The 16,794-nt window shown below is 36.4% G+C and overlaps 1 protein-coding gene across 1 annotated transcript; it reads left to right on the plus strand.

Annotated features, from left to right (window-relative positions):
* The first annotated feature begins 9,727 nt into the window (after window positions 1-9,727).
* LOC124353461 lies at window positions 9,728-10,777 on the plus strand. The gene has a single exon (XM_046803301.1). The coding sequence runs from the start codon at window positions 9,728-9,730 to the stop codon at window positions 10,775-10,777; it is 1,050 nt and encodes a 349-aa protein (XP_046659257.1).
* Window positions 10,778-16,794: the final 6,017 nt, after the last annotated feature.

Here is a 16,794-nt window from a genome sequence, read left to right on the forward strand (position 1 = left end):
TAATTAGGATTTTAGACATTTTTATATCGATTGATAGTTCTGTGATTCGATATATTAAGTATCGATGATTACACAAAGGTATATAAAACCCGATACTCTTAATGTATATAATCTTTTGTTTCTCGTACGGTAAAACCGTTGTTACACCGAGTAAAAGTGTACAGCCCACCGGGGGAGCGGAGTAACCTCGGCTTCCCCTCATTCGTAAAATATCAACCACTTTTGCTCCTTGTGATAAAAACTACTATATCAATTTATATTTAACCAAAGTCTCGCTTTTTAACGAAATTTGGACGTTAGTATTAATGTGGTTGTTATTATTTTCACAACAACAAAATTAAAAATCTGCCTTTAAAATAAATAACTAGCTTCACTCTAAAATATCCTTCAACCAAAAATATTACCTTACCTTACCAAAACAAACGTTACTACGGTGTTGTGAATTCACATATTCGATAAAAATTAGAATCTGATGTGCGCTTAGTGCTATATGGTTATGCAAAATTAACGTTTCAAATGCCACTTTTCCAATAGTTTGAAAAAGTTTACCAAAAACCGCAAGGTCAGTGATAAAGGTTATGAAAATTCGACAGCCCTCAACACAACGCGTTTGAATGCTCGAAGTCTGATATGTCATGAACTGCTAAATAGTGCAGTCCAAAGATACAGGGAAATTTGATTGTCTACGGTTGAATAGATAACAAACAGAATTTCTGAGTTCAGTGATTTGGAAACAACTGTATCTCGATTAATACATCATACGATTCCCAGGACAGAGGTGGAGCATCTGGATTCAACCAATGGGTTCATCATCCACCTTCACCTGGATACTGAAGTGTCTCAAGAGATACCTACTCCAGTAACCAGGTAGGGTTGCTTATTTGTCTGGCTAAGGCGGACGCAGGAAGAATCCGGAAAGAATCTGCCCCATTCATTTTCATAGTTCTTGGTTAACTATCTTCATATCTTCAACCCATTCATTTTCGTGGTTTACCAAGACCTTGGCCTCTACTAACTCCAATAAAAGTGACTGAGCACTGTCAACCTAGTTAACTTAAATCACATTTGAAATCTTAGGGAAGAATCTTCATATCTTCAACCCATTCCATTTCTCCACACCAGATTCTGAGAATTTAGAACCTTGAAAATAAAACATCGGTTATCCTAAAATTAAAACATTAAAACTACCATTTAGAATATAAGGGACACTTACGAAACTCGAGTAGAAAATACAATAGTTTTTCTGTTGGCTTAATTTGCACAGACACACAGATACACTTATAATTAATTATTAACGTTGGTTACATACGCCACCTGCTATAGGACATATCAATCTATGACTTTCTTAGTTTCAATTTAAATGTTAAGTTGATCTCGTAGCTTTAAATAGTTAATTGGCCTTAAATGTATGTAAAATTAAATTGAACGTAAAATACTATACACTATGAAACATTAGGTCGATTGCAACAAGATTCGCAAATGTAATAATAGTAAAAAGTAATAATGTAAATTGTAAGAATATCTAAAAAAAAAAAAAAAAAAAAAAAAAAAAAAAAAAAAAAAAAAAAAAAAAAAAAAAAAAAAAAAACACTTAGTATATTAAAATGGTGGAAAATTGATGGTGCATGTCAGAAGTTGAAATTGAAAACATATCTTAAAAGGTTTGTACTTTTGTGGCAAAGGAACTTAAATGTAAAGCAGCAGTTCTTGATATTTAAAGTTTTAACAAGGGAACTGGAAGCGTTAGCCAATTATTGTATTAAAGTCTGTGAAGGGCAAGGTTGAAGTTAACCTGAGATGTAAGTCAGATTGCTGAGTCGGAGCTGTTGGAATTCAATGTAATAATTTCAATAAATGATTTATGATTGTCATAGAGCTCTCTCTCCGCCCCCTTCTCTAAATCTCACTCTAAATCACTCTCTCTATCACAATCCCTCTCTCTCTCTCTTTCTCCCTTCGCCTTCTCCCGTCGCCTTCTCCCCCTCTCTCTTTCTCTCCCCCTTTCAGTCCCTCCCTCCCTCTCTGTCCTCCCTCTTACCCCCCTCTCTTTCTCCCCTATCATTCTCCCTCTCTCTACCTCACCCTTTCTTTCCCACCTCTCAGTCCCTCTCTCCGTCTCCCCCTTCTCTCTTTCTCTCCCCCCAATCTCTCCCTCACTCTCCCCTCCTCTCTTATTCTGTACCTCCAATCTGTCTCTCACTCTCTCCCCCCTCTCTCCCTCTCTCCTCTCGTATTTTTTAAGTGTAGAAAATTATAGTAAAACCAAGAAAGTTGAATATATTTATTAATGCCGTCTTCAGGATATAAAAGAAAATTATATCTAAATTCACAAATTCTATCACCACAAAAATTGATATAAATCAAATATCAATGAGGTTAGAAATGATAATCAAATATTATATGATTATCTAAAACTAATAATTGTTTGTTTGAAGTTTATTTTTGACGATGGAAGGATTGTGAAGGAAACAGGATTTTTCCGGACATTTGCCATCAGTGAAACAAGAAATCAGTAACACTCAGTGTTTCTTGTTTCACTGAACGATGTTTCCTTAACAGTTGTTTATTGTAAAAATGGAAGTCTTATTTTACCAGGTTAATTTAAGGTTAAGAAGCCCTGTCTAACACTTAACCTGGGGACTAACGGCTTCAATTCGACTTCCGAACCACGACTAATGGCCGGGCAGGCGGGCTGCTTGCAAGAACAGGACATCTTAGCGGTCACCCATCCAAGCAGCAGCCACGCTCGACGTTGCTTGATTCGGTTATCTTGCGATACCCACCGTGCCCGCTACACTGCTCTATTGACATTCTTTGTAATTACTCCTTGTCAAAGATAGAAATGATTAAACTTACTATGTTCTTCTGAATATTTTTACACAGTATAAACTTTAAAAACATTATCCTTTTCAAATTTTGTTGAGGTCGGAGTTATGGTTTGTAAGCGATGTAGGTGATATATGGTATTGTAAATTACAGACTATAAGTTGAAACTATTGTTACTTAAATTTATAAGATCAAATCCAGAGGTTAAACTGTGTGCATAGATCGACGGAATTGAGGCTAGTACTGAATACCTGAAGGCATTTGATAAGAGTAAGTTGATTGATTCAGGCACGCCAATATGTTGGATACGCCTGACTGACCTCACTTCTGGCTGAATGGCGGCGATACACTCCCTAGGTGATTCTGTGGGATCCAAACAGTGGAATCAACATTCCGTTTCAGTCCATTTCGTATTTAATCGCTCCACATTCCACACCAGCGCCTTTCTATACGTCTTGCTTCTGGCTGAATGGCGGCGATACACTCCCTGGGTGATTCTGTGGGATCCGAACAGTGGAATCTACATTCCGTTTCAGTCCATTTCGTGTTAAATCGCTCCACATTCCACACCAGCGCCTTTCTATACGTCTTGCTTCTGGCTGAATGGCGGCGATACACTCCCTGGGTGATTCTGTGGGATCCGAACAGTGGAATCTACATTCCGTTTCAGTCCATTTCGTGTTAAATCGCTCCACATTCCACACCAGCGCCTTTCTATACGTCTTGCTTCTGGCTGAATGGCGGCGATACACTCCCTGGGTGATTCTGTGGGATCCGAACAGTGGAATCAACATTCCGTTTCAGTCCATTTCGTGTTAAATCGCTCCACATTCCACACCAGCGCCTTTCTATATGTCTTGCTTCTGGCTGAATGGCGGCGATACACTCCCTGGGTGATTCTGTGGGATCCGAACAGTGGAATCAACATTCCGTTTCAGTCCATTTCGTGTTAAATCGCTCCACATTCCACACCAGCGCCTTTCTATACGTCTTACTTCTGGCTGAATGGCGGCGATACACTCCCTGGGTGATTCTGTGGGATCCGAACAGTGGAATCTACATTCCGTTTCAGTCCATTTCGTGTTAAATCGCTCCACATTCCACACCAGCGCCTTTCTATACGTCTTGCTTCTGGCTGAATGGCGGCGATACACTCCCTGGGTGATTCTGTGGGATCCGAACAGTGGAATCTACATTCCGTTTCAGTCCATTTCGTGTTAAATCGCTCCACATTCCACACCAGCGCCTTTCTATACGTCTTGCTTCTGGCTGAATGGCGGCGATACACTCCCTGGGTGATTCTGTGGAGATCCGAACAGTAGAATCTACATTCCGTTTCAGTCCATTTCGTGTTAAATCGCACTCCACATTCCACACCAGCGCCTTTCTATACGTCTTGCTTCAGACTTGAGTCAGTAAGGGCTCTATGGAAAATTAATATATTGTATAGTATTTACATGTTCTTTACCGTATCTATTTCAAAAATTAATAACAATATTTCAAATATATTTCATATTTTATATGGAAATACAACAAAGGATAAATGCAGCACACAGAAGTTTATCAGCATGCCACAAGCTATTAAGCTCTCGACTACTATCACACAAAACCAAACTCCGTATATATTAAACCATTATAAGACCAGTTCTGTTATATGGCTCAGAAAACTGGGTGTTAAGTAAAAAAAAAACAAAAAAAAAAGAAAAAAAAAGAAAAACGTTTGATAGTATTTTAGAACAAATTATTGAGAAAAATCTATGGGCCAACCCTTAAAGATGGAGAGTGGAGGATAAAACATAATGTAGAGTTGAGGCAACTATATATGGACCCAGACATAGTGGCCGAGGTGAGAAGTAGGAGAATGAGATTGGCTGGCCATTTACTAAGGAAGGAGGACAACCCCTTAGTCAAGAACGTCCTTGTAAACAATCCGGAGGGCAGAAGACCACCAGGAAGGCCCAAGTTGAGATGGCGAGACCAGATCAGAAGAGACATAAGAAAACTGGGAAGAAGGGAAGAAGAGGCAGTGGATAGAGAGATCTGGAGGCAGTGTGTTGGCGAGGCAAAGTACCACCTTTGGTACCAAGAGCCACGTCAGTAAGTAAGTAATAACAATATTTAAATAGATATTTGTTTTTTGGATTGTCAAACAAAGAAAATATGATGCTCTTCCTTTTCTTCCCATGACGGCTAATCTGTTAATTTACCAAAGCACCGACATTTACAGAAGGATATTCTTGAATTGACCTTTTTTGTCTACTATCGAATTAACAATTTATTCTAATATAACACAACAACTTTGGATACAAATTAATAAGTAATAATTGCTGAGTGGTGCGATGATAATAAGATGGTCATTAACTCAACCAAATGTCTTACAATCACCTTCTGTCGTCTGAAGAATCCTGTTGCTTTCAATTACACTGTATCCGGCGACATCAAGCGAGTGACCTCGATAAACGACCTTGGAGTAAGTTTGACTACAAATTTGTCACCCGATGCACACATTGATGCGGTATCCTTGAGGGCAAACAAAATGCTAGGATTCATTTTTCGAATGTCTAGAGGGACGTTCGGTGACGAGACACTACTGCTCTTGTATAAGGCTTTAGTTCGGCCTAATCTGGAATATTGTACTCTTGTTTGGTCCCCTCATTACGCATCTCATATTCACAAACTACAGAGTATTCAAAACAAATTTTGCAGACTTCAAGGAGTCCGGAGAGGTGCAGCCTATCGGGAGGTCTCTGTCCCCGCACTTGAGCAGGAATTTCTTCTGCCTACGCTGGAGTGCAGAAGGAGAATGTTTGATATTATTTTCCTGCACAAGCTTATCAACGGGGCGATCGATTCACCAGAGCTTCTGAGTAGGATATCCCTCTTGGTGCCTGCTGGAACCAGATCCAGGAATATGTTTTCAACCTGCCACCACTCAAACAATTACAGCTATCACGGTCCTATTGCTCGACTTCATAGGCGTGGAAACAGCATTCCTTCCGATGGTGATATGTTTTATGATAGCATCGCACACCTTAAAAAGAGACTGCAACAGTAATGAGTGATAGAGTTTTTTTCCCCTTAATATCAGTTGGAGATGATGTTTGTGATTTTTCACTATTGTAACATTATTTCACAAATCTTAATACTTATTTATTATTCCACTGCATAATCACTACTTTCTGTAATTTAATTAGTTGTTATTTATTTTGTTGATGTTATATTTAAGTTGCATGAAAATGTTGTGAAATTATTGTATATTGGCGGATGCCGTTGAAATAATAATAAATAAATAAATAAATAAATAAATAAATAATAAATTAAAAAGTAAACTTTTAACAACAAGAGGTAGTGCTCTATGAAATATACCTTAATGTTAAGGCTTTCTATAAATAATAATTATAAAAAACTTGACACTGATATAATTTAAATTTGTCCTGTTAAAAATATGCTAACGCGCCACATGTACTTATTACTTAAGTACTTATTAATTAAAGAATGGCATATAATCCGCCAATAGAATGGTGCAGGTTCAATCTAGTTTCCGAACATACATCAATATATTTTTCAAAATGGATCTAATAATATTATACTTGTTTCATGTGAAATTGTTATATTAAATGATATTTAATTTAAAATGTTTTAAAATAAATTTTTATTATAATACGAAGCAATATGTGGGCAGAAACCCAAGTAAATGGTAAATCAATGGCCATGTAAGTATTCTAAGCTAAAATCTAAAACTTAATGTTTGTTTTGATAATGAGCATATTGTATTAATAGCAAAGATACTTCACTTTTTGACCATGAATGTAAGGAAAATTTAATACAAAACTATCATAACATGTTTTGTAGCAAGCAAACTCTGTTCTCTGTCAGGAATATTACAAATTTACATATTCCAGATTTCAATGATAACCAACCAAATCAACCAATGGATATTAGTGAAAAATGTATATCTCATTTTTATACTGCAGTATTTAATATAAGCAAATTAAAAACTCATTCCGCAGATTTCAAAGAATTTGGGCCAACTTTCATTACACTAAAATATTAGCAAGATCTAGAAGGTTATACTTCTGACTGGGCCCAATTATCGCATACGGTATGGTTGGAAGCAATGTGTAAATTCCGTTTATTTCCTCCCATACTAGAATCTGGAGTCAATGTCCGTCTGAAGAGATACAAAAATCTCGTATGTGTGTGTAATACTAAGTATTTTCAAGCAAAAGTGTCCAAGTTAACTAGGATGAATTAATTGGCAACTTTCAGAATATCATTTCGGGAATCGAAATTTTAAATTGTGTAACCAAAGGCTTGCACCAATGGACAATTTAAAATACTATGTAGAATTTCATTCGTCTAACTTCAAGTAATGTAACTCAGAGGTCAAACTGGAATACCGTTCGCGATCCTACGGCCAGACATAAGAACTATCACAGACAGAACATACCGCATCACTAGCGACGTCTGTTGACTGATTCTAGCTACTAGTAATTAATTAACATCAATGAGACATCTAGGTTTGAGTTGCCGTTAGATCATATAATTATTTTGTGTTAAAAGTAAACATAAATTCATATCATTTGAGTAATAATACACATCATCAGTCACAAGCTACGTCTTGAGTGAGAGGTAGCCAGATACATCTCATTCAAAAATATTTCTGAGTGTGATTAATTAATTAAATATAATGTCAACAGTATATATAAACCCCATTACTAATCGACACCCAGAACGGGATATGATAAGTAAAATAAAAATTAACATTTACAAAAAAAATTGTGTGGAACAAGTATAAAAAGTATTTGTTCTAGTAAAAATAAAAAATTAAAGAAGGGTAGACTATCTGCGACTGAATCACAGATAACATTCATAAACCAAAGTTCAAGTCTCTGAGTGGACCATTTGCGACTAAATCACATATAGTTGGACAAATATCAAAAATTCAATTTCGTCTTTGAAGTGAGCCGGGGCTCAGTTTGGACATTTTTGTCTATTATTTTTCCCACCTCTGCCACTTTTGTCAGTCGGTGGGGGAGTGACCGTATTGATTATTTTCTGCCTGGATGGACTGATTGGTCGAGGTCAGGTGGTTGACCTTGACTGATTACTGACCAGCTGTTTACCGGCAGCGGCTACTGATCGGAGCGGTCGGACACGTTCGGCAGAGGCGACGTGATTCTCTGGCTGTTGACTGCTCGCGCTGATGCCCATGGCTGGCTAATTCTCCTACTTTCGGCAGGGTCCCCGTGAGTGCCGTCAACAGACTGGTGCGGCGAGTCTGCCCAATGGTAACAACACTGTTAAACCAACATTGAATGCCCGCGCCCTGCCAGCGCTACTGTAACGTCCTCCAACTGAACTGTCTGTGCTTCAATTCTTCTTGAACAAGGTTGGAGCTAAAATGTTTTTACTTCTTCTTTTACTGGACTTGAGAGGATCGGGTTTTATGGAGCGCTGCCAGATATTATATCTGGAGGAGGGCCAGTGTTAATATTAACTAGTCTATTTATTTAGTTTAGTGACATGATCTGAAGGGGAGGATTTCATCTTTAATTCGGATTCGTGGAGGCAACTAAGCCCCCGCCTCCTTCGAAAATCGGCTTTAAATATTTTTTTTTTAATTTTCGGCTACAAACTTGAAACCAAATTACTTTTTAAAAATAGTGGGCCTAGAAATTCTACAACCTTTTCCCTCCCCTCAGTTCATAATAATTACCAGTTAAAAATTTTTTCCTACATGCCGTACCTGAAATTATGTTATTTATATACCAAATTTCTATTTATTATGTTATTGTCAATTTGGAATTCTATCTATTTTTGTTATCTAGTTTTTAAATTACGCGGTGCACCGTGGTGCTGCAGTTAATTGTATTTTGTATGAAAATGTTTGCCATATAATTCATTATATCTAGTGCTGGAAATTTTGTCTCTCTCTTTGCCTCTCTTCCCACTAGTGGCATGTGGTTGTTTTTTTCATGCTTTGCTCCGAGTTTGGGAGGGGCGCGCTTCCGAGACCTCCTGTCTACTTTCGCTAACTCGGGACAGAAGGATAGACCATCCGTGACTAAATCTCATACTTGAGTATAACTCCAAAACTAAGTTGGTGTCAATGAAGGATAGACCATCCGTAACTAAATCTCATACTTGAGTATAACTCCAAAACTAAGTTGGTGTTAATGAAGGATAGACCATCCGTGACTAAATCTCATACTTGAGTATAACTCCAAAACTAAGTTGGTGTCAATGAAGGATAGACCATCCGTGACTAAATCTCATATTTGAGTATAACTCCAAAACTAAGTTGGTGTCAATGAAGGATAGACCATCCGTGACTAAATCTCATACTTGAGTATAACTCCAAAACTAAGTTGGTGTCAATGAAGGATAGACCATCCGTGACTAAATCTCATACTTGAGAATAACTCCAAAACTAAGTTGGTGTCAATGAAGGATAGACCATCCGTGACTAAATCTCATACTTGAGTATAAATCCAAAACTAAGTTGGTGTCAATGAAGGATAGACCATCCGTGACTAAATCTCATACTTGAGTATAACTCTAAAACTAAGTTGGAGTCAATGAATGATAGCCCATCTACGAGTAAATCACAGATACTTGGAAATCTCAGAAATACATGGTAGATTACTGAAGAGGAATCAGCAGGAGTTGTATTTTAGTATTATATTTATTTTAAGTATTACATTAAAAGGAATTTAAACTCTGAATATTCTTTCATTTCAAATATTACATACAAGTGGCTCGATTACGATAAGTAACCAAGTTCAGCCACTTCAGGGAGTTAGCTTTATTGATTTGGACAATACATTAGCGATCAATGCCAGTCTATTACAAGCAGTCAAATGTGAGGATTTAGAAGCCGGTATATTACAGAGGCAATATGATCTACAAACCTTTGCAATGGTTGTTTAGAATCGTCGGGATAGCTCCCTGCAACTCCGCCACCGACAAGTACTTCATCGTGCTACCGGTGTTGGCGTCTGCATCTTTCTGGGTGTACGAGGACTTCCATAGAGTGCACAGAGAAGGCATGATTGACACGATATTGCGGATAAACACGGCAGCTTACTGTGTGGCTCCTTTGGTATTCATCATCTACAACCACTGCAACAGACAGGTCTACACGGACATCCTGCGACATTTAGCAGCTGCGGACAGTGAGCTCGGGGCTCAACACGACTTCAGACTACAGAAGATTGTGTTCATCCTCTTCGTCGCTTTCTGCAGCATCAAGTTTGTCGTGAGTGCAGTGATGACGCTGAGGTGGAACTCGTTCGTCCAAGTAAGAATGCTTGCCAGCGTGCTCGTGTTGGTTCCACAGTTACAACACACGGTGTTGGTCATTCTACTGCGACACCAGTTCTCCGCACTCAACAATCTGATCGCTGATATCACTGCTGATGTCGACAACACTCCTCAGCACACCGTCAGCTCTCGCCTCGACTTCGTGTTCCGCCTCCACACCCACCTGCACGTCGTCGTGTGGGACGTCAACACACACTTCTGCATCTACAATCTGCTCAGTGTGTTGGCCAGGCTATTCTACGTGCTTCTCAGGATGTACGAATATCTGTTGATTCTGTCTGGTGGTATTTCACCCTGGAATCCTTTACGACTGAGTGTCGCTACACTCAATACGATATCGTTCATTGTACAATGCCTGCTCTGCCATGCCGGTGCTCGAGAAGCCAACCGTACCGCACTGCTCTGTCATCGTCTACTGCGGCCTGATACTCCAGTGCAGCTCTGGGAACAGGTCGGCATATTCTCCAGACTGTCCCTACACAACAAGGTACGCTTCTCTGTCGGTGGCATCTTCAGCCTTGATCGTCCATTCATCGCCAAGATGTCCACGACAGCGTTGTCATACCTAATCATTGCCGTTCAACTAACAGATGTGCAGCCGTCAAATTCCACCTCTGGCAATTAAATTTACTCTAAAATAGCTGACAAGGACTATCGTAGCTTATTTGAAAAATTGATAATTGGCTAAGTAATAAAATAAAATTTGTATTTTAGAATGATCATTGTACATTGTATTTATCGACAGCCACATAATACTATGATGTGAAAAATAAATCGGCAATATGGTAAAAATACCATTCTATGCATTTTTATAGTAATTATCAAAAACAACAATTATTAAAATATTCTGTTTTAAATGATTGTATACTGCTAAATGTATGGTACGCAATATATATGACACAATATTTTTTGTTTTATTACCTGGTGTGTACACATTTTAGAATACGGAATAGGCAACGTACAATGGCCCTTGCGATAAGCATGGGTTTTATGGGTGAATGCCGCAAACACTCGATGACTTGGGATTTATTTATGGTAAAAGCAAAATCTAGCCCCACTCGAAACTACAGTCGTTTAGATTCAAATGGTGTATCAGGCGGAATCATTTGGATGATTGATACCAAAGCGTTTTCTCTTTAGAATGGTTGGTTGCTTTGATTAAGTTATTTAGTAATTTTTTACAGCCAGCCGTCTGCCATTACAAAGAAGTAGTTGGTTAATACTTCGCAATATTACGATCACTGATTTAACCTTCAATTGTAGTCTAAGAGGTGGAATCCTGAAAAAAAAAGTTTAGTTCAATACTTTGGGCGGGTAATTGACAACACCATGTTGGTTCGTAGCGGAATCAGCTGATTTGTATGTCCTTAACTTGTATGTCCGTAGATTTTGTTTATGAAATTTTTTAATTTAATTTATTTAAGAAAAATGTACAGTATAGCTCTTTTACTGAACCAAATAAGATTTTGGTAATTTCTAGCAAAGTTTAAGAATATCTTTTTAACAAGTTTGGTTATTGATTCAGGAAACTGACAAAAATCATACAGCTAGTAAAAACTACTACAAGGGAATTTGCCATTACTTATGTCAAAGAGTTGTTTTGATAATATTTTGTCCAGATGTATCAATTTGAAACTGGACCGGCAAATTCTTGCTTAAATTTGGTGTATTTGCGTGTTTCTACAAAATAAAGGAGTTTAAACACGTTACGTACAAGTGTAGTTTAAAAACTTTAAAAAAATACTCAATCCAATATCGATTGCACCACCAGCAATCGATTGCTTAAGTTTATCAGCTGGCGATGAATGTGGAACACAGACAATGTTTGGCGGAAATCTCGCCCTAACAAAATTACCGCTCCACCAACTCAGTTTTCATTGTCCCGCAGATAATGCACGGATCGGTCCAGTACCTCCAGAGACTCTGTATGTGCCATCGTGTATTCATCTCACACTATCAATCTGCATTGGTGCATAACAGTAATTAACGCAAGCAAACTGGCACTATAAATATTTCCAATTCTGAGCAATATTACTGAACACCATTTGCTACAAAATTAACAGTAATTAACGCAAGAAAACTGGCACTATAAATATTTCCAAATCTGAGCAATATTACTGAACACCATTCGCTACGAAATTAACAGTAATTAACGCAAGCAAACTGGCACTATAAATATTTCCAATTCTGAGCAATATTACTGAACACCATTCGCTACAAAATTAACAGTAATTAACGCAAGCAAACTGGCACTATAAATATTTCCAATTCTGAGCAATATTACTGAACACCATTCGCTACAAAATTAACAGTAATTAACGCAAGAAAACTGGCACTATAAATATTTCCAAATCTGAGCAATATTACTGAACACCATTTGCTACAAAATTAACAGTAATTAACGCAAGAAAACTGGCACTATAAATATTTCCAAATCTGAGCAATATTACTGAACACCATTCGCTACGAAATTAACAGTAATTAACGCAAGCAAACTGGCACTATAAATATTTCCAATTCTGAGCAATATTACTGAACACCATTCGCTACAAAATTAACAGTAATTAACGCAAGCAAACTGGCACTATAAATATTTCCAATTCTGAGCAATATTACTGAACACCATTCGCTACAAAATTAACAGTAATTAACGCAAGCAAACTGGCACTATAAATATTTCCAATTCTGAGCAATATTACTGAACACCATTCGCTACAAAATTAACAGTAATTAACGCAAGAAAACTGGCACTATAAATATTTCCAAATCTGAGCAATATTACTGAACACCATTCGCTACGAAATTAACAGTAATTAACGCAAGAAAACTGGCACTATCAATATTCCCAAATCTGAGCAATATTACTGAACACCATTCGCTACAAAATTAACAGTAATTAACGCAAGAAAACTGGCACTATCAATATTCCCAAATCTGAGCAATATTACTGAACACCATTCGCTACAAAATTAACAGTAATTAACGCAAGCAAAACTGGCACTATCAATATTCCCAAATCTGAGCAATATTACTGAACACCATTCGCTACGAAATTAACAGTAATTAACGCGAAAAAACTAGCACCATTAACCTGAGCTGTATTATTTATATTAACTATAAATTAATAGTCCATATGCTAAACCTTTTATTGTGGAACATTCTCAGAAACAAAATTTCCCAAACAAGCACCTGATTGTCACCTACAATGAAATTATAATAACATAGGTAACTTAATTATTAAATAATGATCTTGAGAATCCTCCTACTCGTTAATATTAGCTTATATCTAACTTTGCTCGTTAATCTTTCCAAACTAAAAAAAGTTTGTTCAAAGTTGATTATAACAATCCAATTAATTACAAAATTATCTTACTTTTTTACTGCGGTGGGAAACCAATTATTGGCTAGTATATTGTATAAATGATTTTTTTGCCAAACGTATTGAGAAAATAATTTAACATCAGCGTGTTATAATGATTATTTAATTGAAATTTTCATTTTTCAGAAAAATAATCGAACAATTGAAAATTTAAAAATAATTTAATACCACAAAAGTCCTCATTATTCCTCCCACAGCCCTAGTTGTAAAACTTATTTTTGCTAAAATAAAATTGTAGTATAACTAGCAAGTTTATGTTTCAGTACCTCCCTTGGAAACTTATGATTGGAGTATCCAAAGTTTCTGAGAGGTGCACAATTGTGCTGTGTTTCATATAACAGATTCTCCCCACTCAGCTTTTATGATTTTAGTAGACAAGTGATTCTCCCTTATACAAGAAGTAGATAGGGCTTTTCCCTATACAATAATAGGCTTTTTAGTCCTCCGTGTGTATATTTTTGTTATCCGGACAACAAGGCAAACATAACTGCAGCATTACAGATATTCCAAAAAAGAAAGAAAATTACAAGAGCAGGAAATAGTCGTTTACTAACCGAAGTATAAAATGGTATAAGAGTAAAGTTAAACACTGATCCTCTTAATCATGAACACTGCAATAATATATACCTGAGGTACTATGCTTACTGAAGTTTGAAAAAATTGTTTATAGGCTTCCACCATGTTACATCATTATTGCTTTTACTTAGCAGTATAACCTAGTATAAAATGGATTTAAAACGACTTCTTGGGAATTTCTTTTGTATTTGTACATACAATAGGGTCTTAAACAACAATCCTGAGAGAAATAGGCCTACGGTTTTAACTAAATCTAAACACAGATAAAGTTCAAAAGGAAGAATTGGCAAAAGAAGGCTTTACGACGCTGTTAGTTTTTAATGACAGCTGTGAGGAAGAAAGTAGCTTCTTTATCGTCTAAATAACCGCAGAGGGTAGTCTTAGTCTACTTGTTAGAACTGAATCTAAACACAAATATAACTTCAAAAGAAGAATAGGAAAAAGAAGGCTTTGTCATGCACGATGTCATACTTTAATAACAGCTGAGAGGAAGAAAGTAGCTCCTTTATCGTCTAAATATCTGGAGAGAGTAGTCTTAGTCTACTTGTTAGAACTGAATCTAAACACAAATATAACTTAAAAAGAAGAATCGGAAAAAGAAGGCTTTGCCACGATGTCATTCTGTAATAACAGCTGTGAGGAAGAAAGTAGCTCTTTTATCGTCTAGATATCCGTAGAGGGTAGTCTTAGTCTACTTCTATACATTTTTTATTATATGTATCGTCAATCTTAATATATTACTTTTCAGCGTTTTCAAAATTTTAACCTATATGAGAGGCCTAGTAACCTAAAAATGAACCGCCCATTTAAATATATTCAAATAATTTTGTGATAGTTTATTGTGTTCATGTTCATGATGTATTCTTTAAATATCATTACTTTGAATCTAAAACCGTCAGTAATTGTTTTAGACTGGCATTTATAAATAAATAAACACACAAGAATTTTTAAAATAACGAAATGCTATCAAACTGTTAACTTTGTATCTAAAATATCATAAAACTTCTTCTTTAAAGTTAATAAAGACATTTTAAATGTTCCAAGTTTGTCCGATAAAATAACCCGTCACATCGGAGTGTCGAGGGACACTACATAACGTAACGACAGGCTTACCAACCAACCCAATAAAATAACGTCATCACGCGCCAATCACATGTGCTTGGTGAAGTATCGTAAGATAGTACTCATTCTGTTAAAACGTATTTATTCTAAAATTTTCTCGTTTCTACCAAAGTTACCCAGAAGAAAACGTAAAAATATTTGAATATAAGTCTTACCCATAACTTTGACCTTCTGTCCCCGAAATCCTTTCTTGGGTGAGGAAAGTTTTTAATAATCTAGGATCTTTGTATAAAGATTTATCCCACGTCGGACCGACAGGCGGAAAGAATGAACACAGCACAACTTTAAGAAGATGCTGTAGAGTTACAATTAACACGCCTTTACTTCATTTCAATTTGGTTTGCGGTACACAACATTTGCATTAGGTTTTAAAATACTTGGCAAAGGATCAGTCTTTTACCATTAACTACAACAATAAATATATTTGCTACAAAGTAAATAAATGCAGTATTAAAAAAAAGTATTTGTGCAGTCATTAAATGTGTTAAAGATTGTTGGTATGTTACGTGTTTATTGTGTAGTTTTTTACCCGTGGCAAAAATAATTAGTGAAAAAACAGTTTCAGTATGGTTTATTATCATAAAAACTAAAACAAGTTTTATACCAATTTAAAGACAAGATTATTCAACTAATAAGGTCCATTAATAATCACGTGCGACAGAATTACGAACGAAAGAAAATTTGCCTGATTCCCCCAAAGGATGACGTAATCCGAATAAGGGTTTACCCATTAGACTAATGAAGGTACTAAAGGGATCGCCCTCCACCAATTCTCTACTTTATAATCCCTCTGTGTCAAATTAATAACCCGCCCACCATATTAGAGCAACGTTGGCTTTAACGGCGAACTAAATTCTGTGGAAATGTTTATTTTACTCTAATGATCTAAAATTAACTATTTTCTTTTTCCAGATTGTTATTTTAAAAGTTAACTAATCCTCACAGACTGTTATATTCCTTATTAAAACATTAATTGAAAAATTATCTTAAATTGCACAGAATATTACTTCAATCTCAAAACTCATAACAGGTATTGCGGAAGTAATCAACATAGTTTGACAACTTTTGAAACGTGTAATTTTTAATCAACATTAATTATGACAATCCAAGAGTATTGCCAGCCTTTATGTTATTCAGTAGAAGTTGTCACTAAAACTGTACCTGCACAAAATCCAATTTAATTTAAAATTATAGTCATCAAATAAACTCAATTTTAGTTACACTATAAATAATAATTAAATTTTTATTTTTAAACTAGCTGACCCGGTGAACTTCGTTTCACTTACCTCTTGGACATGTCGCTACCTTTGTTAACATATTTACATATGTACTTTATCAATTTGACAGAGTTACAAAATTCCACATTGATGTGTTTCAAAAGTTTTGGACAATATTGGCGAGTACGGCACAATCCAACGATTATCTACATTAAAATTTTGTCCTTTTATCTTCACAATTACAGATCGCCCACCTTCCTCAACTGATTGCCGACGATACAACGGGTAACCATCATTTCCCGAGATGGTTTCAGCAATCAATGCTCTAGGGTATCGCTTAGAACACTT

Source organism: Homalodisca vitripennis, chromosome 2 (assembly GCF_021130785.1).
Source record: "Homalodisca vitripennis isolate AUS2020 chromosome 2, UT_GWSS_2.1, whole genome shotgun sequence".
NCBI classification, from domain to species: domain Eukaryota; kingdom Metazoa; phylum Arthropoda; class Insecta; order Hemiptera; family Cicadellidae; genus Homalodisca; species Homalodisca vitripennis.

Bases quoted from the DNA above. Each gene is read 5' to 3' on its own strand.
- LOC124353461 (XM_046803301.1), top strand. From the start codon at position 9,728: ATGATCTACAAACCTTTGCAATGGTTGTTTAGAATCGTCGGGATAGCT.